Here is a 27,589-nt window from a genome sequence, read left to right as displayed (position 1 = left end):
GGAGGAAGTTTTTCATACTCCTCCATGCAGAATTTCTTCAGCTGTGTGAGGTTTGAGGGGTTTCTTGCATGCACAGCCCGTTTCAAATCACCCCACAGCATCTCAATAGGATTACGATCCGGGCTTTGACTTGGCCATTCCTGAACTCTCCATTTCTTTCTTTTGAGCCATTCCGTGGTGGATTTACTGGAATGTTTTGGGTCGCTGTCATGCTGTATGGTCCACTTCCGTTTCAGTTTTTGGACAGATGATCTTACATTTTCCTCAAGCACCCTCTGATACAGTAAAGAAATCATCGTGGATTCTATAATGGAGAGCTTGCCAGGCCCAGCTGCTGCAAAACAGCCCCAAACCATGACATTTCCACCTCCATGCTTCACAGTTGGTATGATGTTCTTGTGCCCAAATGCTGTGTTTGGTTTGCGCCAAACATGTCTTCTGTTACTGTGCCCAAATAATTCAGCTTTGGATTCATCTGTCCAAAGCACATTGTTCCAGAAGTCCTGGTCTTTGTCTAGGTGTTCTCTGGTAAACTTTAGTATTGCCCCGATGTTTGTTTTTTGTTTTTTTGACAGCATAGGTTTCCTCCTTGCACACCTCCCATGAAAATCAAACTTGTGCAGTCTCTTTCTGATGGTGTACCTTGCTATCAACTGTGGCAGGAGCTACCTGTAGGTCCCGTGATGACATTGGAGGATTATTGGAGACTTCTTTTCGCATCTTGCGGTCTGCTCTTGGGCTGAACTTGCTAGGACAACCTGACATGGCCATGTTGGCAGTTGTTTTAAATGTTCTCCACTTGTAAATTATTTTCCGGACAGTGGAATGGCTGATTTCTAATTGTTTTCAGATATTTTTAAATCCCTTCCCAGACTCATATGCATCTACAACCTTCTTTCAGAAGGCCTCAGAGAGCTCTTTAGATCTCACCATGGTGATACCACTCACTTCAACAATCAAGAGCAAACCAAACTAATGTCTGAGGTTTAAATAAAACTCCAACTCCTCGGATTCTAATTTTAGACATTTTAAGTAGTAATAAATGTGGGGGTGTTCTAACTTTTTCCACACAATAAATTAACATTTTTGTGCATTACATTTTACAACTTGAGTGTAAAAGTAATTTTTACCATTTTTTTGTTTAGTTACATAAGCTCCATCTCGCAGTACTGTTCAAATGAAGCTCAAATGTTCATATGTTTAAATATGTTAAAAAAGACTTTTCATGGGGTGTCCTAACTTTTTCGCATGACTGTATACATATATAAATATACAGTGTATCACAAAAGTGAGTACACCCCTCACATTTCTGCAAATATTTCATTATATCTTTTCATGGGACAACACTATAGACATGAAACTTGGATATAACTTAGAATAGTCAGTGTACAACTTGTATAGCAGTGTAGATTTACTGTCTTCTGAAAATAACTCAACACACAGCCATTAATGTCTAAATAGCTGGCAACATAAGTGAGTACACCCCACAGTGAACATGTCCAAATTGTGCCCAAAGTGTCAATATTTTGTGTGACCACCATTATTATCCAGCACTGCCTTAACCCTCCTGGGCATGGAATTCACCAGAGCTGCACAGGTTGCTACTGGAATCCTCTTCCACTCCTCCATGATGACATCACGGAGCTGGTGGATGTTAGACACCTTGAACTCCTCCACCTTCCACTTGAGGATGCGCCACAGGTGCTCAATTGGGTTTAGTCCATCACCTTTACCTTCAGCTTCCTCAGCAAGGCAGTTGTCATCTTGGAGGTTGTGTTTGGGGTCATTATCCTGTTGGAAAACTGCCATGAGGCCCAGTTTTCAAAGGGAGGGGATCATGCTCTGTTTCAGAATGTCACAGTACATGTTGGAATTCATGTTTCCCTCAATGAACTGCAGCTCCCCAGTGCCAGCAACAATCATGCAGCCCAAGACCATGATGCTACCACCACATTGCTTGACTGTAGGCAAGATACAGTTGTCTTGGTACTTCTCACCAGGGCGCCGCCACACATGCTGGACACCATCTGAGCCAAACACGTTTATCTTGGTCTCGTCAGACCACAGGGCATTCCAGTAATCCATGTTCTTGGACTGCTTGTTTTCAGCAAACTGTTTGCTGGCTTTCTTGTGCGTCAGCTTCCTTCTGGGATGACGACCATGCAGACTGAGTTGATGCAGTGTGCGGTGTATGGTCTGAGCACTGACAGGCTGATCTCCCACGTCTTCAACCTCTGCAGCAATGCTGGCAGCACTCATGTGTCTATTTTTTAAAGCCAACCTCTGGATATGACGCCGAACACGTGGACTCAACTTCTTTGGTCGACCCTGGCGAAGCCTGTTCCAAGTGGAATCTGTCCTGGAAAACCGCTGTATGACCTTGGCCACCATGCTGTAGCTCAGTTTCAGGGTGTTAGCAATCTTCTTATAGCCCAGGCCATCTTTGTGGAGAGCAACAATTCTATTTCTCACATCCTAAGAGAGTTCTTTGCCATGAGGTGCCATGTTGAATATCCAAGTCAAGTCAAGTCAACTTTATTTATATAGCACTTTTTACAATAGACATTGTCTCAAAGCAACTTTACAAAATCCAGGACCAACAGATACAAAAAACCCCTCATCCAGTGGTCAGTATGAGAGAATTGTACCCAAAACACCAAATTTAACAGCCCTGCTCCCCATTTACACCTGGGACCTTGACACATGACACCAGGGAGGGACAACGACACATTTGGGCACAATTTGGACATGTTCACTGTGGGGTGTACTCACTTATGTTGCCAGCTATTTAGACATCAATGGCTGTGTGTTGAGTTATTTTCAGAAGACAGTAAATCTACACTGCTATACAAGTTGTACACTGACTACTCTAAGTTATATCCAAGTTTCATGTCTATAGTGTTGTCCCATGAAAAGATATAATGAAATATTTGCAGAAATGTGAGGGGTGTACTCACTTTTGTGATACACTGTATATGCACAGATAGATAGATAGATAGATAGATAGATAGATAGATAGATAGATAGATAGATAGATAGATAGATAGATAGATAGATAAGGCATCAAACAAAGCTGTCATCTGAATTTTTGTACCAGAAGCAGCAAGAAAAACTGGTGGTAAGCATGCCAAGATTAGAGGTTCCAAGAGGTTGGAAAATAGGGGTTATTCTATCATATATTCATTTCTGAACTTGCAAAATCAAAACCATACAGATGAACTTTGTGGGTATACACTTACTGACTTTAGCCCATTTGTTGCTTGGTACACTTTGTCACCCTCTGTGCCCCATTTTCAAGCAAAAGAGACCAGTCATAGGACCTGTGCTAAGGGTAGTGCACTATGATCAACACACCTGCTACTCATACCAGTACAACACAAACTTGTTATTACTATGTTAGTGCCATTGCAGTGCTATGAAAGGTCTATCACCCAAATAACATGAGGATGGATGGGAATTTACCTTCTTGCTGCTGTAGCAGCGACTCCTTATGCAGGGTCAGTGCACCAGCCTGAGCAGCAGAAGAGTAGAGAGAAAGTACCATGGTCCACCTGATGTGCTTAGATTTCCACTTTTTAAGAGTCCAACACTTGTCAGCGGTTTCACAGAAGGATATGCGTAATAGCATGCAGCCCTCCTCAGTCAGCAAGCAAATTGTGAGGAAAAGCAGAAGTCGCCAGGCAAAGCCAAATCGCATGCAAGCAGGGGGAATCTCCTGGTCTTACTTTAACACCCCTTTTTTTTTAAACCCACTACACTCATGTTAATGTAATCAGTTTGAGGTGACTTGTGCTTTGTGGCATTGTGTATTATCATTTTTGGATGTTGCCATTACAACATGAAAAATAGTTGACATACAGGGAAAGCACATGCATAAACAGCAATACTTAAGATAGTCTGCAACATTCAAATAATACTGATTTGGGACCCATTGTGGACCAAGGAAACACCATTGCTCACTGATGGTCACAACAAAGGTCATTATCTGTCCGGTTTCAATAAGCCTGTGACCACTGTAGCCTCAAACTCCGGCTCTTGGCTGGCGGGAGTTAAACCCCATGTGGTGTTCTGCTGTTGTAGCTCATCAGCCTCCAGATTTAAAGTTTTGTGCATTCTGAGATGCTTTTCTACTTACCATGGTTATCAAAAGTGGTTATCTTAGTTACCATAACCTTTCTTCAACTTAAACCAGCTTTCTGTCTAGCTCTTCTATTCTGATCTCTCTCATCTCAAGACAAAAACTGCCTCCCTGCCTCTGTGTAAACGAGGAGTCTTTTGGCTTGCACTGCTGCCACATGTATGGCTAAATGATTAAATAGATGAACCGATGTAGGAGTCTTGCCAATAATGTTGTAGGGGATTGTAAGAATAGTGCAAGAATATGTATTGGTTCACCCCTTCAGTGTGAGCAAGGTTTGCAAGGTGAGACAGTTATACCGAAGCATAAGCACTAATGCTTCTTCCATGCTACATGATGGAATCTTTAGTTTAGTTTAGTTGGTCACCTGTTTCTACTTACTAAGAAGTCACCATTTGCTTTTTACCATCACTCATTCTGCAAAGCATGAGCAGGGGAGTGAAATTCAAGCTGAGGCTGATGGGGCACAGTCATGAAAAATCCTTCTTTCAGCTTAGTCAGTAAGTAAAAATGTAAACAGTACCAAGGCATTTCATTATAATCTCAGCCTGTAGGGAAATAGTAACTGAAGAGAAACATAACACTGACAAAAAAATAAGAGCAAGTCTGTAATAGTTATGTTTACCAAGGCAGTGTAAACACTGTACATAAAAATCCCTTTGACCAAGCTGAATGTACAAATATTTATACGTATAAATATTCATATTATATCTTAGCATTTACAGCAAGGCCATTTCTATACTGCTTTAAAAAAAAGACTAAAACGTCCATTGCATCATTTTACCTGCATACCTTTGCTAATCAAATCCAGTGGGCAGTGCTGTGTGTACATTTGTGCACCAGGTGAAATTTGCTTCCTTCCAGTAAAACATGTCAGATTCATACAGCAGACAGGCAGCATGATGAGTGCTTGCATATGTGCTTTTCACAGCATGCGAAACAGCTCTGAGTTTTAGTTTCTCCCAGTGTCACAGTTTTACCATGTTTGGCCATCTCAAACATTCTTCTCTCTGTGGTTAAGCTATTGTCACTTGACCTCAAATCCCAGCTTGCTCAGAGTCTGCTTCAGGGCAGTTTCCTCCACAAAGCTGGCATCAACATTCTCCTGCTCCTCAAAGGGGTTTAAAGCTGTAACACATCAAGTGTTATCAGAGTTGTCAATGCTAGTTAGTTCACATCATCACAGCTGTTTTACTTAAACAAAGTACCTTGCTCTTCCATGTCAGTGAGAATACTGGTGAGATAAGTTAGTGGAAGGAAGTTAGGTTGGAAAAACATCTTTCCTCCATCCAGCTGCAGCAACACCTGAGAGATGTACCAAACATGGTAAAGAAAAAAAAAAGTTTAAAATGTTTGGTCTATTAAATTTTTATTTTCACATAAGACAGTATGTTAGCATGATTAATAAACTGTTATACAAACTGTAGCTGTTGTCTAATACAATTCAAGGATTTTTAGCCATGCAAACGATCATCAACTATTTTTAGTTAATTGGCCAAAAAAATCAAGAGATGTTTAGTAAAGGGGTTAAACATATTGTTAGTGGTCGCTCAGGTGGCGTAGCAGTAAAAACACATGCTAGCACACCAGAGCTGGGATCTTGAATACATCATATCAAATCTCAGCTCTGCCATCCAGCTGGGCTGAGCGGCCACATGAACAACGATTGGCCTGTTGTTCATATGGGGTGGGCTATTAAGCCAGATAGGGACTCCTCATAACTAATGCAACTACAACCTCTGCTGGCTGATTGATGGCACCTGCACAGAGGGTCTGCAGCAGTGGACTGTGTAACTGGATATGGCTAAATTGGGAGAAAAGTGAGAAAATGCCTAAATAAAATACTAAAATCCCAGCAAAAATGACAGCTATATCAAGGCAGAACAGTGAACAACTGAATTCATTCACTGTAACTTTGCACTTCTCGGCCAGGGTGGGATTCATGCAAGTGACAGCAGTCACTCTTTGTACCGCTCAGTGGCAGACGCTCAGTGACGAGCCTTTACAGCTATGTCCTTCGTGAAACATCCACCACTAGTGCAGACACTCCACCAGCCAGCAGAGGCCACATTTGAAGAATCAGTGAAGCATCCTGTAGACCAGCGATTCTCAACTGGTGGGTCGCGACCCAAAAGTGGGTCGCGGACACGTTCTGGGCGGGTTGCGGACATACATAATAAATAAATACATTTAAAAATAATTAAAAATAATTAATGCTCATCTGATTTTGTCTGATTTCACGCAGCATTCTCGTTGCCATGATAACCACCATTCGTTTGCCGGTTACCCTTCTCTTTAAATTTGTGATGATGTTCGGAGGCAAGATGGCGAAACGCAAATATAGCCCGTAGTATTTGAAATGTGGATTTTCATTCATTGAGGACAAACACGGACAGAAACCCCAGTGTGTTATTTGTAATGAAGTGCTGGCACATGAGAGCATGAAACCATCCAAACTAATGCGACATTTACAAACGAAACATCCCGCATGTAAAGACAAGCCGGTGGAGTTTTTTCAATGATGACTTCATGAGCTGAAGGTATCACAGAAGTGTCTGACAGCATCTTGCTCCAAACAAGAACATGCGCTCCAGGCGTCTTACCATGTAGCTCACCGTATTGCGAATGCCAAGAAACCCCACACAATAGCCGAAGAGCTTATTTTACCCACTGCCATGGACATGGTAAGAGAGGTGCTGCATCAATCAGCGGCCCAACTGTCTCACTGACTTCCACAAAAGACAGGTTAGGTGAAAGCATCTTGTTTTGTAGCCTTATTTATTTTATGCAGTTTTGATATTTAAATTTATTGTAGTTATTTTTATATATGCAGCTGGCATGGTCCTCCTCAGTTTCTTAAAACAATTGCTCTTAAATTCACTTTGCATGCATATGTATGTTTAAATGTGTTTTTGAAGGCTATTTTTCAAAAATAAATTTGTTTGGTTTGTATTCTATAAAAGTGGGTCGCGACTTAATGACCATGAGAAAATGTGGGTCCCGGGCTGAGATCAGTTGAGAACTCCTGCTGTAGACCATTCCCTCCCTCAGGCATAAATGTAACTCCCAGCTGTGGTGGGCTAGCGAATTAGACTACTGTGTTACCTGCGCACCTATAAGTAGTATCTTTAAATTCACCTTTGTCTTGTTGTATTTCTCCAGTAGTGTGCTGACGTACTCTCTTGAGATATAGGCTGAGCTGACTGGATGGTCCCAAAGCTGACATACTTTCTGGTTCAGGTGCTGCAACCAAAATCGGACCATTAGTCCTATAAATCTCCTTGTTCAAAACATACAGCATATTTCCGTCCGGTTTCACCAGAAACTGGAAAAAGTACAAAGCTGGAATACTCTGGGTCCCATCAATGCTGCAATCAATGGTACATAATTTCAGCAAAACAATGCCACACATTACAAAAGCATGGCTTCGTAGACATGGAGCGCATGTGCTTGACTGGCCTGCTCGCAGTCCAGGTCTGTCTCTTATTGAAAATGTATGGTGCATATTGAAGAGGAGGATCAGACAACTGCAACCACAGACTGTGAAGCAAGTCTCGTACCAAGCAAAAATGGACTAAGTAACTAAACTATTTATAAAATGTAATTAATATGAAAGGTCATGTAGAATAGTGATACACACCTCTATTCCAACTTTTTGAGTGTATTAAATTAAATCATAAATTTGTTTATATTTACAAAAGTATGAAGTTGGTCAGTATAAACATTTAAAATCTTTGTACTTTTGGTCAATTAATTAAAGGTTCAAGAGAATTAACCAATCCCAGATTCTTGTTTTTACTGCATTTTACACCATGTACACATCCTTTCCTGGAAATAGGTTTTGTAATTATAATAAGCACAATATTTCACTGACGCATCAACAAAAATTTCATTATTTCATCCAGCATAGACTAGGGTAACAAAATGAATGACACTATAGCTACTGAAAAGTTTGTGTGCAGCATCCTAAATTGCATGCTTTTATTTTTGGTTGTATTAATTTCTAAAGAAAAAAGTAAAACTGGATAGATCTCTATGAATTTGTTATTAAGAACTATAGTTACATTAAGGTTATTCATATTATTTACCAGAACCTGGTAGTTTATCTCAGTTCAATCTATGGATTTGTGTGTTCCCTGATCAACCATCGTGTCTAGTAAATCTGGCAAACCATTGACAATACATTTCCTGTTCAAGTCTTTGCCAAATTAAAATGAGATGTAAGCAGTCTCCCACAGCTATAAGACTTAAGCCATAGGATTGATCTTTAAGGGGCAATTGGCTGCAATGGTCCAAAGACATTAGGAATTGGCCAAGCTCATTAGAAACGAAAAAATCACAGACTTACACAAAATCAACTGCAGCTGCAAATACAAAATCGAGACACTGATACAAAGTTCACATGTAATCAGCATGTGTGCATTGAGTCAGTCATTTTAACTTGTACAAATATGATCACGCTGTACCTCAGGGAGTCTTTTCAAAACACCAAACTTCAGTTCCTCATTCTTATCACTGTTATCCAAATCTGCAAATGAGAAAAAAAAAGATGAGCTGGGCCAGACAATCAAGAGGAAGGAAGAGCACAATCTCACACAGCCTGCTTTTATACTGTCTTTTGATAATACACTCAGCTAATTAGGCTTGGCTTAAGCACATTTCAATTTGAAAATCTTTAGTGCAAGCCATTAAAGGCAGTGTGCTTTCCTTCAGTGCCAGGAATGCAAATCAGTGCTTGTGTCTAAGCAATAAAAGAGAGGTTACAAAGAGAGTTTTATTTTTAAGAGTCCAGCAGCTTTGTAGAAAGTAACAAGATTTCCATTGTGAATGTGCAGCTGGCAAACATGCAGTATTCTACTCAACATGGACCAGCATCTTAAAGAAATCCAAAAACAGCCCATTACACATAAAACACAAACACTACATAAAAATTACTGAACATTTCTCGAAACAAGTGAATTAAATGTATATTACACTATCTATCTGCAACACATACAGTAACTGGAATTTGGATGGAACCTTGGATGGACTTGCATAAACTCACAGTAGGCATTTGGTGAATCATTTATTCAGAACTAATAAACAACCTGTTATAACCTCTAGACTAAATGCCACATTTGTGTAATTGTGCTTTACCTGTCAACAGGCGTGACACAAAAGTCTCAGTGAGTTGTAGAAAACCATGGTCCACATACTGCAGGAAAATCTGATAAGGTAGACAGCGCATGCCCAGCACAGTCAGAAGTGTAGAATAACCTACACATGTGCATACAGAACAAAAAAACAGCCATCAGCTACAGCCATGCCATCCAAAAATAATATCCACCATATTGGCTATAGGCAGAGCATAAACAGGTTAGCAAATTATCTGCAAATAACTATTCATCCATAAGAACAAATCTGTCTGAATATATGCAGGCTTAAAGGCTGATATGTGAGAAAGAAGACCTTACTGTTCAATTGAGGCTATCCCACAAGTTTTCTTCCAGACCATGGCAAAAAACACCGTGCCATATACTTTTTAAATATACCTCCACTCAGACTGAGGAGAGTCGTGACTAACACACACCCCCTCTAGGCGAGGCGAGTTCATATGTGGATCAGCTTTGTGTACGGAGAGACACACCCTGATCCTCATTATCCCTCGTCTATGTGCAGGCGTCATCAATCACCCAGCAGAGGTCGTAATTGCATCAGTTATGAGGAATTCCCTCCGGCACCCTCCCTTGAACAACAAGCCAGGTAGCAGAGCTGAGATTCAAACTGATGAGTTCGAGATGTCAGCTCTGGTGTGCTAGCGTATTTTACCACTGCGCCACATGAGCACCCCCTGTTTCATATACAGTCAAGCCAGTAAGTCTGCACACCCCTTTCACCTTTTTTACGTTTTATTACGTTACAGACTCATTCTATAATAGATTGAGTTCTTTTTTTTGCCTCAAACATCTACACACAATCACCAATAATTACAAGTGAAAACAGGGTTTAGAAAATATACAATTTTATTTTACTGACAAAAATCATTTATTTAGGAGTTACATATAAGGGAGTACACACCCTTAGCCTAATACTTGGTTGATGCACCTTTTAGCAGCAATTACAGCTTCAAGGCGTCTTGAGAAAGAAGCTACGAGCTTGGCATATCCTTGCAAGCTCCGTCAGGTTGGATGAATTTTGTTTCTCATGGTCGGAGTCCTTCAGGTGCCTTTTGGCCAACTCCAAGCGGGCTGTGATGTGCCTTTTACTAAGGAGTGGCTTCCGTCTGGCCGCTCTACCAAAAAGGCGTGATTTGTGAATGGTTGATCTTCTGATAGGTTCTCCCATCTCCACAAGGATATGTCGGTCAGAGTGACCCTCGGGTTCCTGCTCACCTATCTGGCCAAGGCCCGTCTTCCCCGATCACTCAGTTTGGCCGGGCAGCCTGGTCTAGGAGGATTTTTCCATTTACGAATGATGGAGGCCACTGTGCTCTTTGGGACCTGTAAAGCTGCAGCAATTTTTCTGTACCCTTCTCCAGATCTATGCCTTGACCCAATTCTGTTTCTGAGGTCTGCAGATAATTCCTTTGACCCCATGGCTTGGAGTTTATTCTGATTATGCACTGTCAACTGTGGGACCTTATATAGGCAGGTGTTGGCAATCCCCAATCATGTCCAATCAATTGAATTTACCACAGGTGGACTCCAGTTAAATTGTAGAAACATCTCAAGCAGTATCAGTGAAAACAAAATGCACACTTGTGTACATATGATAATTTACATTTTGATTTTTAATAAATTAGCACAAATTAAAAAAAACCTGCTTTTACTTTGAACTTAATCTATTATAGAATGAGTCTGTAGTGTAATAAAATGTGGAGAAGGTGAAAGGGGTGTGCAGACTTTCCGGCTCGACTGTACTTTTAATGGGTGCAAACTGGCTGTATTTACACGGGCACATAGAAGTTGCCAACTCCAGTCAAATATTATTGCTAACATAGATTTAGGAGGCAATAGCACAAAAGTTTCCCACATTATAGAGCTTTTCACTCATGATAGTTGCAGTATGTATATTTTTAAACCAGCATATTTTCAGAAAATCTCTGGCTCAAATTAATAAATGTTTTGTTAGTCAAAGAAGTATGTGTTGCAGTGATTTTACTCCAGAAAAATGACTATTTTGACCTCTACTGTACAAAAAAAAATCTTAGGAATCTTTCACAGCAAAGCAGCCAATAGCAGAGATTATGTTGAGGAGTGGATCAGGAGTTTGGGTGGAGTGACCTGAATAATTTTGAAGGAATTGTAAATATAGAGGTTCTTCTTACCAGGTGGGAGGGGCAGACAGAGGCCTTTAGTCGCTTCCAAAATTCGACACATAAAATGAAACATTGTCCAGTCTTCTGAGCTGCCTCGCTGTTTCCTAAAGTGCACAAACACACACACACACACACACACACAGGTGACAGTTAAACTAGCACTATAATCTTGTACAATGCTGTTAAAACCTAATTGCCATTGAGACTGGCACAGGTTTTTTCCCCACATTAAACTTATTGAGTCATGTCTTTATTGAACTAATTGTACGCACAGAACTAATGCCAGAATAGGCTCTTTTCCAAACTGTTGCCACAAAGTTGAAAAGCATGTTATTTATTTTATATAGTTAATTTTATTCACCTGTTAGCAATAGGTTTGGCTGAAATTCCTGAACTTCACAATTTGGAAGAGTGTCTACATACTTTTGGCCATGTAGTGTATTTGACACGGCAAATGATTTCAGATTAAAAAGTAAAAAGAGATTTGGCAAAATATTATTTAAGGTATAAAAAGTATTTGCCCCTTAACTGGTTGCACCACTGCAGGCAGCAATGATTGGCAACTAAACATCCAGTATATTGCTGTGGAGGAATTTTAGCACACTTGTATTTGCGGAACTTCTTTGTATGAGACATTTTGCTAGGGTTTTGGGCATATGCTGGTTGATTAAGGTCTGGACACTGGTTTAAGTCAAAACCAGGCCACATCAAAACTTTAATTATGTTTATTTTCAGCCATTCAGATGTAAACATACTTCAGGATTTTGGATCATTTCCTTGCTACATAACCCAATTATTCCTCAATTATGCCTATGCTTCAATTTATGGATGGATTACCTCTTCAGTTCAAGAATGTATTTACAGAAAGTGGAATTCATTATTCCCTCAAAAGGCATGTTGTCCAGATTGTCTAGAACTTTGACTTTCAGAAGAACTAGGTTTCAGGTAAAAACTGCTTATCACACTTTCAATTTAGGCAAACAGAATTAGCAAAAGTGATTTAAAGACTTTGGTTCTATTTAACACAAGTCTAATTCATTTAAACTTTTATCAGTAAAAGACAACCAGTTTGTTTAAAATACTTTGCTTTAGTAGCTTGAATGTCTCTGATTTAAAATAACTGGCATCCACTAATTTTGTCTATATACTTTAGCACTTACAGACAGAGAACAGTCGGGCTCAACTTCAGCTTCAGCCACATGGATTCCAACATGCATCTCACCAGCTCCAGCTATACAAAAAAAATTAAACTGAGTATCGGGAAATACCTGGCAATCCTATAATTCCTTATCAGCTTACATTTTTCTAATCTTCAATGTAGTTTCACATATTACAAACTGTAACTCCAGAAAAGTTGAGACAATAATGCAAATAAAACTAGAAAGCAGTGATTTGTAAATCCACAAATGCAGGTTACTGCACAGCAATAAATGCACATCTGGGCTTAAGCTTACCCCAAATAGACTGATGCAAAGTGTATGTAGTCTGACCACAATATTACTGTAGCATAATATTTAGGGTTGTGTCTATGCATAAGTTTATTTAATCAATCTAAAATACATGTGCGCAGTGAGCAAGTGGCGCAGTGAGCAAGAAGAGCCTGGGACCAATTCTCCGGTCAGTGTTCGCTTAATAAAATGATGGTAAAACAAACATTAAACAAATGAATGGGGGAGGGGGGTTGCATTTCTAGTGATGCAGTGGTTTGAATGTTTAATGTTGGAATAATAGGTAACACGCAAATGAAAACAAGAACCAGTTATTTTTACAGATGTTTATTTATAAATAGCACAAAAAAGATTGTTTAAGGCTAATTCTAATTTGATTAAAAATATTTAAAATATCCCACAGAAAAACAGATGAATATGTAACAGCTGATGCTATCATAGTTGGGTAAAAAAGTATAAAATGAGCATTAACAAAATACTCAGTTGTTAACAGGGATGGGTTGAGGTTCAACACTGAGAAAAACTGCATGAGCGAGTGGTCGAACAGTTTAAGAGCAGTGTTCCCTAGACATGATTACAAAGAATTTAGGTATTTTAAGTACTAAAGACAATAACATTAATAAAAGATTCAGAGAATCCATAAAAAAATTTGCATGAAGGACAAGACCTTTTAAATTGTTTTTGGAAATAATTGGAAAGTTGTGCTTTATGGGTCAAATAGAAAATAGACTACTTAAATTGTTACCAGTGCAAAGTGTAAAAGCCAGTGTCTGTCAAGTAACATATGCTTTTATCAGAGACATTCCTTCTCGTTATTTTCTCGAGAGTGCAGGTGCTAGACTGGAATGTCTGCAGTACAGACAAGTCTCTCACCGAAATTGTTTGACAATATAAAGTGCAAGCTTCAAACTGTTAAGCAGATAAAACTGCTGTATCAAGCTAGATAAAAAAAAACTTTTACAAATACACCAACTTAAACAAATGACAGAACGTTGTTAAAAAGGAGGCTGGTTTTAACAGGGTGGCTTGATGGCGTTTGTGCTGCAACTGCTTGATACTCAAAATTCCTTTGATGCAGGATTTTTTCTTCATTGCCCAGATGAGATCAACAAAGAAAAAGGCCTCTGATTGTGGACTCTCCTACGGCCAGGCAGGTTTGCTGCTGCACCATAAGTTTAGAATTTATAGACAATACTCCCAATGGTGTCTCTAGGAATGTTCAAGGTCTTATTCTTATACCCATTGCTTGCTTAGTTCAATGAAATTCTCTCTCTCAGCTTTTGTAAAGCTCCTCAGTTTTCCCATGGTTTTCCCCTTATGCAACTACCTTGAGCACATCTCTAGGTGGTGTTTATATAACACATCACAGCTGTAGCAAATTAAGGGTTGTTAGTGAGGTCTCAATTGTTTAATCATTTACTGTTGCACTATATTTTGGTTTGATCGCTATTCCCCTCTCAACATTGACACTGAAGCATTTCAAAATCCCCTGCTACACTTATACAAGTAAAACGTACACTACCATGTCTGCCACAATATCGTCATTGCAGTGCTTAAAATGGCACACCACTGAAATATCAGTGTGGCATTAACTTCCTTTTTTTATTATGTTTTCACATTTCCCCTATTCCTCCTAATCTAGTCGTATCTAATTTCTCAATTGCAACTTGCTCCGCAATTGCAGGCCTGACCAAGGATAGTGGTAGTCTGACCACAATGTTACTGTAGCATAATATTTAAGGTTGTGTCTATGCATACGTTTATATAATCAATCTGAAATATAAGGGGTTGGATAATGAAACTGAAACACCTGGTTTTAGACCACAATAATTTATTAGTATGGTGTAGGGCCTCCTTTTGCGGCCAATACAGCGTCAATTCGTCTTGGAAATGACATATACAAGTCCTGCACAGTGGTCAGAGGGATTTTAAGCCATTCTTCTTGCAGGATAGTGGCCAGGTCACTACGTGATGCTGGTGGAGGAAAACGTTTCCTGACTCGCTTCTCCAAAACACCCCAAAGTGGCTCAATAATATTTAGATCTGGTGACTGTGCAGGCCATGGGAGATGTTCAACTTCACTTTCATGTTCATCAAACCAATCTTTCACCAGTCTTGCTGTGTGTATTGGTGCATTGTCATCCTGATACACGGCACCGCCTTCAGGATACAATGTTTGAACCATTGGATGCACATGGTCCTCCAGAATGGTTCGGTAGTCCTTGGCAGTGACGCGCCCATCTAGCACAAGTATTGGGCCAAGGGAATGCCATGATATGGCAGCCCAAACCATCACTGATCCACCCCCATGCTTCACTCTGGGCATGCAACAGTCTGGGTGGTACGCTTCTTTGGGGCTTCTCCACACCGTAACTCTCCCGGATGTGGGGAAAACAGTAAAGGTGGACTCATCAGAGAACAATACATGTTTCACATTGTCCACAGCCCAAGATTTGCGCTCCTTGCACCATTGAAACCGACGTTTGGCATTGGCACGAGTGACCAAAGGTTTGGCTATAGCAGCCCGGCCGTGTATATTGACCCTGTGGAGCTCCCGACGGACAGTTCTGGTGGAAACAGAAGAGTTGAGGTGCACATTTAATTCTGCCGTGATTTGGGCAGCCGTGGTTTTATGTTTTTTGGATACAATCCGGGTTAGCACCCGAACATCCCTTTCAGACAGCTTCCTCTTGCGTCCACAGTTAATCCTGTTGGATGTGGTTTGTCCTTCTTGGTGGTATGCTGACATTACCCTGGATACCGTGGCTCTTGATACATCACAAAGACTTGCTGTCTTGGTCACAGATGCGCCAGCAAGACGTGCACCAACAATTTGTCCTCTTTTGAACTCTGGTATGTCACCCATAATGTTGTGTGCATTGCAATATTTTGAGCAAAACTGTGCTCTTACCCTGCTAATTGAACCTTCACACTCTGCTCTTACTGGTGCAATGTGCAATTAATGAAGATTGGCCACCAGACTGGTCCAATTTAGCCATGAAACCTCCCACACTAAAGCTGACAGGTGTTTCAGTTTCATTGTCCAACCCCTGTAGCTGGCACAGTGGCACAGTGAGCAAGAAGAGCCTGGGACCAATTCTCCGGTCAGTGCAATGAGAAACCCATTCGACTATCTCTACCTCAATACACAATCAATCTTGTCTTGAGTGCCCAGCTGGTCAATGTGGTTGTGGGTTAGCACATAGGCCAGCTGTGCCCCCAGAGCCTTCCACATTAACTTCCTTTTAAGAAAATTATGTAACCATTTAAAAACTGAGGACTCCAAATGTTGTAGTTCTAAATACGGTAAAAACAAGGTTTTTTCGCAGTATTCCCAAGCCTATGTGATTATATGTATTACAAAAGCATTTTTTTAAAACAGTGCAGCCAATGAGATTGAAAGGCATTTAATATTGTTTTTTGGCCTTGACCTCTACACACAGATTTCTTTGGATATTCTAAATACTTTCATAAATGTTATGGACTGTGGTTGGTAAACTTTCTACATTCTCTGCAACCATGCATTAAGAAATGTTCCTAAACGGTGTTCTACTTCGCTTTGCAGTTTTTCACAAGGTGGCAAACCTTAACCCACCCTAAAGTGTAAATAAATAAGCCTTCCGTCTATTTACACCCAAATATGATAACATTACCTATTTATCTGTTTACCTGTGAAACGTTCCAAAACAGGGTGTTCTGATTATTTTACAAAACTTTTTCAGGCATCAATTTAGGTATAGGATGTATACCTAAGCATACAAAACATACAAGCATACAAATCTATAAACTTGTTAAAATGAAGCATCAACAATCCAGTATTTGTTCTGTTTTCAATGAAATACCTGTAAAATACTGTACATTAAACAACTTACAACTGAGTCACAACTGACTATTTGCATTTACTTTATGGAATTAAAGTTGTATGTGTTTAATTTTAGCTCACTGCAGAACATGTCAAGTAGTAAAAACACACATTTCCTGTCCTCAAAGTCACTCAGGTTCAAAAAGTCTTTATGAAATTTAGCATTTTTTAGCAGGTACCAATTACACAAAAACATATCTGGACCATATAATATGCTCATGTTCTCTCTGTTCAGCAAAAACAGGAAGTGTCCTTATTAAAAGCACATCCTGTGCACTCGTCGTGTTTCAGCAGAGATATCGTGGGTGTTACTTGGAAAAGTGTCAGTGACAATCCCACAAATCAGGAAATAAGTGTCCATGTGCTTCCTCTAAACGACTTAGAGCATATTTCCCCTGTCTGCTTCTAACAGCACCATCAACCTCTAAATTGTAACTTTGCTGCAAACACATGCTTTTCCTGGGTGACACACTTGCAACACCGTTTTCTATTCCAGTGGAATTACAGGAATTGTTTAGGTGGGTGACAGTGGGTACGGACAGCCTAGACATACATTGGGAAGTGCACATATCAGTGCACTTACAGTGCCAGTCCCAAACCCAGATAAAATAAGAAGGGCTGTGTTATAAAGGGCATCTGGCATAAAACTGCACCAAATAAGAACCTCTAAATATTGAAGAAGCAGAAAAAGATACGAGGAACACAATAAAGCACAATTGTAAAAATAATGTAATCAAAGCAAATTTAACCAAAGCCTAAGAATACAACCTTTTAAAGGTCTGCTTTTCTACATTCTTCCTGGCAGTCATCTTTTACACACCTTCCTTAAGAACCCATCATCACACTCACAAACAAAAAATGGCTTGCATGTTAAAGTTTTTTTTTTTACCACAAACTGACTGAAGACAGGTTTTAATCAATGATATATAGAGAGGCACACAATGCAAAGTCTGTTCTGCCTTGTTATTTTCAGAAAACATCCAATCATGTCAGATAAAAACAAAAGTAAGAAGACTTTCAAAAGTGTGTGATGCTGGAAAAGGGCTACAAAAGCATGTTAAGCAGTGTGTCGCAATAAGACAAAGAAAATTCAGTATGGTTGGTGTTCACCCTAGAAGTTGGCATCCTGCAAAGATCACACCTTCTTGACAAAAATGCACAAGGTGATAGGCATGATGGAGGTAGAGCTGAGGCTGCTTTACTACCTCATCGCCTAGAGACTGAACAGTAAATTAAGGAATTTAACATAGTAATGTTGGGAATGCAGTCTGTGGCTTCAAGCCAAAGTGCAGCGTTGCATAAAGAAAATAATACACAAGCACAAAATCAACAACTACCTGTACACACCACAACCTGGACACTATAAACATGGTGCATTAAAAGCATGAGAAAACTGACTGTTATTGGTTTGGACAGAAACTGTTTGTCTATATTATGCTTCATTAAGATCAGACCACATTTTATTCCCATTTTAATCCATTGGATTCATAAATTCTTTCCTACAGTCACTCACTCACTCACACAGATCTAGAGTTCTTGAGTTTGAATTTATGATCTGCTATAAGTCTTCCAGGTGCTTACACAGACACACAATTGGCTGTGCGTCTGTAAAGGGTGTGACAATGGCTAAACAGGGTAACCTCATAACTGCTGCAATTATGGCGTCTGCTGGCTGATCAATGGCGCCTGGAAAATGTAACGACATAATGGAGATCTTTGCATGACTCTCCATGTGCGAAACTGATGCCCATATAAACACATCCAATGAAGATGAAAAGACCGATCAGTACTGCAAACGTGTCAGAGGGGACGTGTGACATGTGTTGCAACTCTCCTCAATTAGGAGTGGAGGCCTGTGGCAATAGGAACGAGTTACAATCAGGTAATTGGATACAACTAGATTGGGAGAAATTTGGGGGGAAAAGAATAATTTCTTTGTGTGTATATATACACTTTATTTTGTTGATTTGGCACATAGCCCCTTTTCTTGTGACTCATCACAACATCTGGCTAGCATCTGGCAAGCGTGATATCGGTGAGTGGAATCAAATGTAAATAAAGCAGCGTAGCATGGCTTCGGCGGGAGCACCATACCCTACAGGAAGGGAGTTGGGATATAAAAGGAGATTGGCAACGTGCAAAGAATGAAATAAATTACAGACAATGGATTGGCCACATCAGACTTGATAAGGCATCTGAAGACACACCCAGATTGTGTGGTTGGTTTATGCTTGCTTAGCCATCATTGCCGCTATACAAAATACTGTTATTTTCCATCTCCTTAACATAAGCTTACCCTGGCTTGACATGATATATACTCTAACATGTTTATCTGCAGGTTCAAATAATTCAGACACACCTACTGACATTGTTTACATTTTCAAACAAGTGATATGAGAATAGGGCTTGGCGATGTTGCAAAAAAAAAAATCTCGATTATTTTCAAATTTATCTCGATTCTTGATTACGATTGCGATTTTTTTTTTTGCTTGTTCTTGTATAATGCAATTGGAAAAAAGACTCAAATTTCTTTTTTTTTTGCCATTTTAATTTAAAAGACTGCAGAAGTGCAAAATAGTAACAGCACCACCTTTAATTATCCTTTTAAGGAACTCAAACTTTATAACAATAACAATATAACAATAATTAATAATAATTAAAACAAAATAGACATCTTAATTAGCTATATCCTTTATAAAAAAATAGCTCACAAACAACTCACTTTAAATAATGTGCAGCATAACCTCCTTAAGAAAAGTGCAAAACCACAAAAAGTTCTTTACAGGTTTCTTAAAAGGAACACAAGCCTGTTTACTGTTTCCACCATATAAATGAGTCTGTATCAGTATCTACACTGAGGGACATTGAGTAAGCAGTCAGCTCAGCTTTGATTTTGTCCTCTTGTGGATGGGGGGTGGATGGGGGGTGGATGGACGGGGCACATTCTGCTTCTAACAATATGGACTACAATTCCCATGCTCCCACAGACTCTCACGTGACTATCACATGTCCCGGATCAGCCAATCCTGATCGCGCTCAGGGTTTTGATTCAATTTGGAGTTTTGATTCAGTATACTTCACACAGTATACTGAACACAGTAGCTGTGTTCAGTTCCATGCGCATCTTATTTAAACACTTTTGTTTGTCTGTCTCGTTGTGAAGTATTGCCGATCGTGTTTGCGTGCCTTATTTCTGAATCTAACCATTACCGTGTATGACACTTCTTGTCTTCCGTTTACTGTTTTTGCTGTTTTGGTTTTCGCTGCCGGTCTGTTTATGTCTGGTTTTGGTTTTGGATTTTGTCCATTGATTTTGCCCTTTTTGATATTAAACTTTCCTTGATTTATATTCCGCGAGCTTCTGGTCAGTTTCTGCCTCGTGACATGTTAGTATTTTAATTAAAATATAAAGTATGTAAACAATCGCGATTGTCAAATTTCTGACATCGGGTGAAAACGTTCATTCGAATTAACCCAATTAATCGTGAAAATCGCCCAGCCCTATATGAGAATGTAACTAATAAACTATACAAAAAAAATTATATAGCAAGCCGCTCAGGTGGCGCAGCGGTAAAGTACGCTAGCGCACCAGAGTTGGGGTTTCGAATATATTGTATCGAATCTCAGCTCTGCCTTTCTGACTGGGATGGGTGGCAGCATGAACAACAATTGGCTGTTGTTCAGGGTTAGAGGGTAAGAAAGTCGGATCATAGGTTCTCATAAATGGTAACTGCGGCCCCTGCTGGCTGACTGATGGCGCCTGCACAGGGCTGAGGAATAATGCTGATGGGGGTGTGGCCCTCCATACACAGTGCCCGTCAAGTGTATGAACTCGACTTGTGCAGGTGAAAAATGCAGTCTGTACTGACTGTACGTGCCGGAGGGGGCGTATGTCAGTTGAGAGGCGTCCTCAGTCAGCGGTGAAGGGTCGAATCAGTATAGAAGACGCAATCAGGGTAATTGGACACGACTAGATTGGGGGAGGGGGATGATATAGCAAACAGACGCCATGTTTTCGTGAGTAAAAATAATATGAAATGTGTAGGATTTACAGACAGAAAAAGAAAAAATGGACTTACTGTAAAAACTGTATTGACTTGTGACATAGACTTAAGAACTCATGACTTGGCTTGGACTCTAGCCTAAAGACTCGTGACTTGACTTTTACTTGTATTTCATGACTTGTAAACATCACACACACACACACACACTCCTACCTGCTTAGCCACGTAGTTCACCACCAGCATATCAATCTTCTTCTTTCCCAGCTTTGGTAGGTGTCGATTCAAGTGCTCCCGCAGCTTATCCACAATCTGACCAAAGAAAAGCAATTTTGACAAATTAATAATAAATAACTAATACCAGCAATATCACATGATTTAAGTATAACAAGAAAACATGCAATAATCATGTTTAAAAACAGCTTGGAACAGTTTTTTGTTAATCTTTTTTTTTCTACATCAACAAAATTAACACTAATTCTCATATACAACATACACCTAGGACCACCTGTACACTTGCAGATTTATGCAATTTTTCCAGACAGCCAGTCATGTGGCAGCAGTGATGCATATGATCAGTAAACATCTAAGGTAAGTTTCACTCTGGCAAAGTCATTGGCGTTAGACAGCCTGCTTTTGGTAAGGTAGTAAATGATCATCTGAGATTTTTACAATATGATAAGTTTACACAGAATGGTGGGAAAAAACAAAATCATCCAAAAAGTGGCAGTTCTGATATTAATGAAGGGGTTTAGAAGAGAATAGCCAAACTTGTTCATGCTGAAGAAAGAATAGAGCAAATAAAATACATTTTAAACATCACCTGAGCACACTCATTTTATTATCATTAATATTATCTTCATTATCATGATCACAAGATCATGGTAAAGTTTTTTAAAAATTTAAAAAGTGCCTTTTTGAGGTGCTGTAAGCAGAGGGTTTAAAACTGTGTTAAAACTTAGGTGTTAAAACGTATAAAAAAAATAACAATTGTAATAATAAGCAATAAAAAAATTTTTCTTAATGTGTATTTGCTTCGTAATTCTCAAGTTATACTGTAAAGAAGCAGCTATACTTATGGCCTAAAATTAAAAGTACGAATAGAAGCTCAAAGTTTAAAAGTGAAACTTATGAAGGGTAAAGCCTATAATGAAATGTATGCAAATACATTTCTAAAAAGTTGTAATATGTGAGCATCTAATATGTACTCGACATGTATGAGATATACTGGTTGGCTTCTTAGTGAAATTTGAGAGGAAGGTATACAGGAGGGTGCACATGTTCAGACACTTGTAAACCCCAATGGTAGGCAACAGTTGGAACTGAATGAAAAGTAGTAGGAGTGGTCCGCCACAACTTTTCACAACTGGAAGCCCAGAGATGGTTGCAACTGTTTTTGGGATGTAACTCACCAGGCCTAATAGTGCCTTCTGCTGCAGGTCCTCCTCCTGAAATAAAGGAACCACTCGCTTATCTGCAAAGTACAGAGAGATATTAACGTCATTCATAAAACTCCTACACAGCTCAGCACTTGTTTATCTTTTTCCTACATTTTTCTGGTCTTCAAATGTTGACTTAACAAGGCAAGAGTAATATTAATTACCATAGTCCGACTCCTTTGCATTAGGTGTTGTAGGTACGTGCAAACTGTACACGGAAAATATACTTAGGTTTTAGGCCAAAATCATATCAAGAGGGTAGGGGGTTGAATGAACTGCACCACTCTTTCCTCTTTGTGTATGCCTTTTTTCTGTTTTCATTTCCTTTATTACTTACTTGTTTACTCAAAAATCTTATGGGAGGCCAGACTAAGTGACCATGAGACATTATTCAAAGTAAAAGTTAAAAACATTTCCTGTAATAAAGAGGAAGGGGGGTACTTCTCTACATATGCTTTTGTTCATACACTCCAAACATCAGATGTACTGCAAATGCAGTACTGCAGATGTACTGTTTACTTACCCAAACACCATGTGTCCACTATAGTCAAAACTCTATAGTAGAACAAAGAACAAAAGTGCAGAAGTGAACAGTGAAAAACAAAAGTGCGGACAAACAACTTTAGAAAGACAGAAGCCATGCTTTTTCTATTTCACATACAATCCTGTGGGGGAAATACTGGTAAAATGGGACACCTAAGTTCTTTGCTAAGAAAAGATCAAACTTGTAGGCTGCTTTGGTCAATATGTGTGGCAAACCTGATAGATTTACATATCGACAGGATCATTCTTTTTATTAGTAATCCTAATTCAAACCTTTTTTTACCTAAGTATAATCCAGTTCATTTAAAAAGTATTTCATACAGAAATTTAAATACACTTTAATGACATGATACAGAAGTCACATGTGCTTTTATGCGATTAGGCCGATGGTAAATATGAGAATGCTGTACCACCCAACAGGTATGCCACTCTACAAACAAAATAAAATAACTAACAGCAAGGTGAAGCATCTTCCTTTATAACAGTGGTATTTAGTTGAAATAAGGAAAAGTTTGGCAACATTAATCAGTGTCATAATAATAAATGTTATTATGTGTTATGCATTTACAGAGGAAAATGTTTTCACTAGATTCAGGAGTGTGCAATCAGTTGCTTTACAACATGATAATCCCCTTTTTTAAAAATGCATTGTTCTCCCAACAGTATTTTTCATATTTGTCCACCCCCATACACACACAGACACGCACACACACTGCTTTCTCTCTACTTACTTTTTGGTGTTTTCCTCAAGATGACGCAGGTAGTTTGATGATTTCTTTTTGTCTGAGTTCTACATAAAAATAATGAACCATTTATATTTAAAACCAAGTAGGCTACTCAATGCATAATAATAATATAATAATAACAATAATAATAGTAATAAATTATGTTTCAACACTGAAGTAACACTTATAATCACTGAAATGTATCTATATACTACAACCTTAAAAAAAAACTACAAATCATACATTCAGGTCATGTTTTATCTCTCACCATGGCTTCTTGAAGCTTAGTCCAATCACTCTTAATCTGGGAGCAACGGAATCGAGGGTTGGACACAGCCTCAAAATATTTTGTCCTTTCTATAACCCACTGCAGCTCTTGCCAGTAGCCCTGCAGGTTTCTGGCCTTTCACACACAATAAAAATACATGGTAAAGCTAGTGACCATTGAGAACCTGAAATAATTGTTAATTTTACACTGAACCGTTTTCTGGCATGTTCTGTGTCAAAACAGTTTTAAAACTTAGAGAGCAAAAACAATACTCTAATGCCACCTAGCATTTATTTTGGATACTGCAACCTCATTACACTAGAGCCCATTGAGTAGAGTAGTATACATATCTAACCTAGGGTCAAAAGTTCATACAGCAAACTTCATTTAAATAAAAGGAAAAGAAAAAGGTAGTCACCATTTCCAAAAAAGTTACAATAAAAAAGTTACAATAAAATCACAGCATTTGATGCCTGCAACACATCTGTCCCACACAAAGTTGGGACAGAGGAAAAATAAAAGTGAAAATGTATAGAATACTCGAGTTACAGCATTCTACAATAAGCAGATAACAAGTTGTGGAATCATAATTGAGTATAAAGGAGGTTCAGTGTGTACAAGCACCAAAAGCTCAGTCGGTTCAAGCAATGATTTGTCATGCCTCTCCAATTTGTGCCAAACTTGATTAGAGAATTGCCAGTCAGTTATTTATTATTATTATTTAGAATTGACAGAAACGGTAGTCACTCGTTACATAAGATTCATCAGTTCACAAGTTTAATGTCAAACACAATCATAGACAATTTTGTATCTCCAATTCACCACATTTCAATGCAAGACTGCAAATAATTTTGTCCTTTACCATCTACGGTTTATAATATTGTGAAAAGATTCAGGGACTCTGGAGGGATCTCAGTCTATATATGGCAAAGCTGGAAACCACTGTTGAATGTGTGTGACCTTTGGCACTGCATGAGAAATATGTGTGGTGACTGGCCTGCCTGCAGTCCAGATCTGTCTCCTACTAAAAATGTATGGTGCAGCATGACGAGGAGAATCAGATGGCAGCAACCACGAATGTCTCATTATTGGAAGAGGTGATGGAACACAGTGCTAAAAACACCTCTGTCCCAACTTTTCTTTTAATTGGGTTTGTAGGGATCAATATTTGCTAACACTGTTAAGGTTGCCTTTTCCATGCGTAACGCCAAAAAAAACACTAATAACTAGGTTATTAGTTTTCGTTATTGGATAGTGCCAAAATATTTCTTGCATGTATAGTTGTGCAATTTCAATGCTCAAACAGGATCCCACTATACGAGATTATTTAATATCTATTTTTTATATGACACACTGTGCAATATAATGTGTTCTTCGCTCCCATCATACAATAAGATTATTTAACGACAGACCTGCAAATACATCACCATGTCATGTTATCAATCACAAAACCACTTTGTTATGTCTGGATAAAACATGACTTAAAATGTGGGTGGCTGCTTAAAAAAGAACATAAGGTAAGATGAATATTTTTTCCACCAGTTAGCAGCTGCTAACTGCAATGTTATTGTAAGAAGGGCCAGGCCCATCAAACAATCCTGTTTTGTATAAGTCACAGTGTTCCATACATTTTATCCAAATTCTTGCCTCTGAATAAACTTTGCAAAACATGTCTGTTTCCTCTAAACATACTTCAACATAATTAAAATATTTTTGTGGAATCTGTTACCATATTATGTATTACCTTTCCTTTGATTACTGGCTGAGCTAGCAGCTCAGGTGTGCACTTTACACCAGGGATAGCAGTCAATGCTACAGGAAGCATCTGCAGCACAAAACACATTTCTTCTGTAGACAGAGTTATAGTGCAGTTTTGTACGCACAGCCAGAGAGCCAACAACATTTAACACAAGTACTGCCCATTGGTACTGAGAACACTGGTAAGATCATTTTAGTTCTCATTTCTTTCAAATGAAATAACCCTAAATATTCATTCACTACTATATTTTAGGTATCTCTTTACTCTGCTGTTTTATGACCATTTGGACACAGAGCATTCAATGCCAAGCTAAAACTCATGTCTTACTGACATATTGGCAGCTGTTACACTAAGTGCAGTCACATTCATCAGTGGTTTTTTAAACTACATTCTAATTAATATAGAACATGTTCACTGCATAAGGCTTGACAGAGAAACACTAAATGAGCCATTACGAAGCCTGAAGACCCTATCTATATGGTTGCCAGAAGTGAGAAAATGTAGGTAAGGTTTCTATAGTGACTAGGATCAGCTCCATCTAGTAGATAATTCTCTAAACACTACAAAAAATCAGCAACTTTTTAAAAACAATTTATAACAACAAGATTGCAAAAGTAACATACACATATATTTACAATCTTACTAGTTAGAAGTTCTTTTTGTCCCCACTGATCTGTAATGCTTATGTAAATCAGAGCCAAATGTAATCTATAGCTACATTAAATGTCTTCGAATAGTCTTTGCAAAGGCTGGCTATAAACGGCACTAAATTTAAGTGCAACTGCAGCTACTCTGCTTTGAAATGCATTGCATGTTGACAGGAGGTCACCTGAAGACATTTGGACCAAATGGAGATACTTTGTTAAGAGTATTTTAAAAAGTAGATTTAATCACCTTCTTCTCAAACACAGAGGAGTATGGCAGGACTATATCGAGGCTGAGAGATTGTTGGTAGCAGATTCTGTACAAAGAAGCTAAACAAGAGTGGTTAATGTCTCATATATGGCACACAAATACACATATGCGCGCGCGCACACACACACACACTTACCCAGAATAAACTCCTGAATCTGATCAAAAGCATCAAAGCTCATCACATTCTCACTCAGCCAGTCAATCACCTATAAAGACACACACACATACAATCACTTTCTAAAGCATTGGCACCTTTATAATAATAAAATAAGCCAACAGTCCGTATATAGCTATGAATATAACTTTTAATCGTGACGAGTAATAAGCATAGTTAATTTTATAATGTATAGTGTATAGTATAGTGTTAATGTATGGTTAAAAATAAAATGTAATGTAGTCTTTGGTAGGTGACATCACGACGGAGCACATGTGATCAAAACTTGTCTCTGCTTATTGTAATGAGTTTGGCATGCTTTCCTGTACACCAGGTACAGTATAAAAAATATTTTGCAATTATTGTAATTTGTTTGCATTTATTTCCAGTACACTTTGGATGTTCTTGTTGTATGTTTCCAATGTTTTTTTGTTTGTAAGAAAAGACTGATCTGACTTTGTTATGGGAAAGTGGGTATTTTAAGTACAACCCCAAATCAGAAAAAGTTGGGACAGCATGGAAAATGCAAATAATAAAAAACACAGAGTTTCTTACATTTACTTTGACTTTTATTTTATTGCAGACAGTATGTACCTGAGATATTTCATGTTTGTTTGCTCAACTTCATTTCATTTCTTAATAAACATCCATTCCTGCATTTCAGGCCTGCAACGCATTCCAAAGTTGGGACACTAAAGCATTTACCACTTTATAATGTTGCCATTACAATGTACTTTTCTGCATTAATGCTGCCATCACAGAAGTGTACAGGGCACTGACACAGCCCCATACCATGACAGACCCTGGCTTTTGGACTTGTTGCTGATAACAGTCTAGATGGTCCTTTTCGTTCTTGGGTATGGTTAATGTAAGGCTTCTTTTTTGCACAGTAAAGTATTAAGTGGCATTTGTGCATGTAACTAAGTATTGTAGAGCTTGACAAAGGTTTGCCAAATTAATCCCTTGCCCATGTGGTTATATCAGCTATTGTTGAGTGGCAGTTCTTGATGCAGTGACGTCTGAGGGATTGAAGATCACAG

The 27,589-nt window shown here is 38.8% G+C and overlaps 1 protein-coding gene across 2 annotated transcripts in view; it reads right to left on the bottom strand.

Moving 5' to 3' along the window:
• Positions 1 to 4,742: 4,742 nt before the first annotated feature.
• Positions 4,743 to 27,589, bottom strand: part of gsap (gamma-secretase activating protein) — a 35,070-nt gene continuing 12,223 nt past the window's right edge. For both annotated transcript variants that reach the window (XM_062994330.1, XM_062994340.1), the window contains 15 exons: positions 26,532 to 26,601; positions 26,375 to 26,454; positions 25,466 to 25,546; positions 23,722 to 23,856; positions 23,460 to 23,518; positions 22,709 to 22,740; positions 22,159 to 22,220; positions 20,963 to 21,058; positions 12,596 to 12,666; positions 11,445 to 11,539; positions 9,275 to 9,394; positions 8,605 to 8,666; positions 7,277 to 7,381; positions 5,347 to 5,443; positions 4,743 to 5,266 (listed from right to left, as the gene is read on the bottom strand). In XM_062994330.1, coding sequence (XP_062850400.1) covers positions 5,166 to 5,266; positions 5,347 to 5,443; positions 7,277 to 7,381; positions 8,605 to 8,666; positions 9,275 to 9,394; positions 11,445 to 11,539; positions 12,596 to 12,666; positions 20,963 to 21,058; positions 22,159 to 22,220; positions 22,709 to 22,740; positions 23,460 to 23,518; positions 23,722 to 23,856; positions 25,466 to 25,546; positions 26,375 to 26,454; positions 26,532 to 26,601 — 1,266 coding nt within the window. In that variant the 3' untranslated portion in view covers positions 4,743 to 5,165. The remainder of the gene's footprint in view (positions 5,267 to 5,346; positions 5,444 to 7,276; positions 7,382 to 8,604; positions 8,667 to 9,274; positions 9,395 to 11,444; positions 11,540 to 12,595; positions 12,667 to 20,962; positions 21,059 to 22,158; positions 22,221 to 22,708; positions 22,741 to 23,459; positions 23,519 to 23,721; positions 23,857 to 25,465; positions 25,547 to 26,374; positions 26,455 to 26,531; positions 26,602 to 27,589) is intronic.

The sequence above is a fragment of the Trichomycterus rosablanca genome, chromosome 1 (assembly GCF_030014385.1).
Source record: "Trichomycterus rosablanca isolate fTriRos1 chromosome 1, fTriRos1.hap1, whole genome shotgun sequence".
NCBI lineage: Eukaryota > Metazoa > Chordata > Actinopteri > Siluriformes > Trichomycteridae > Trichomycterus > Trichomycterus rosablanca.
Note: the sequence above shows the minus strand (reverse complement) of the source record. Positions and strands in the feature narration are given on the sequence as shown.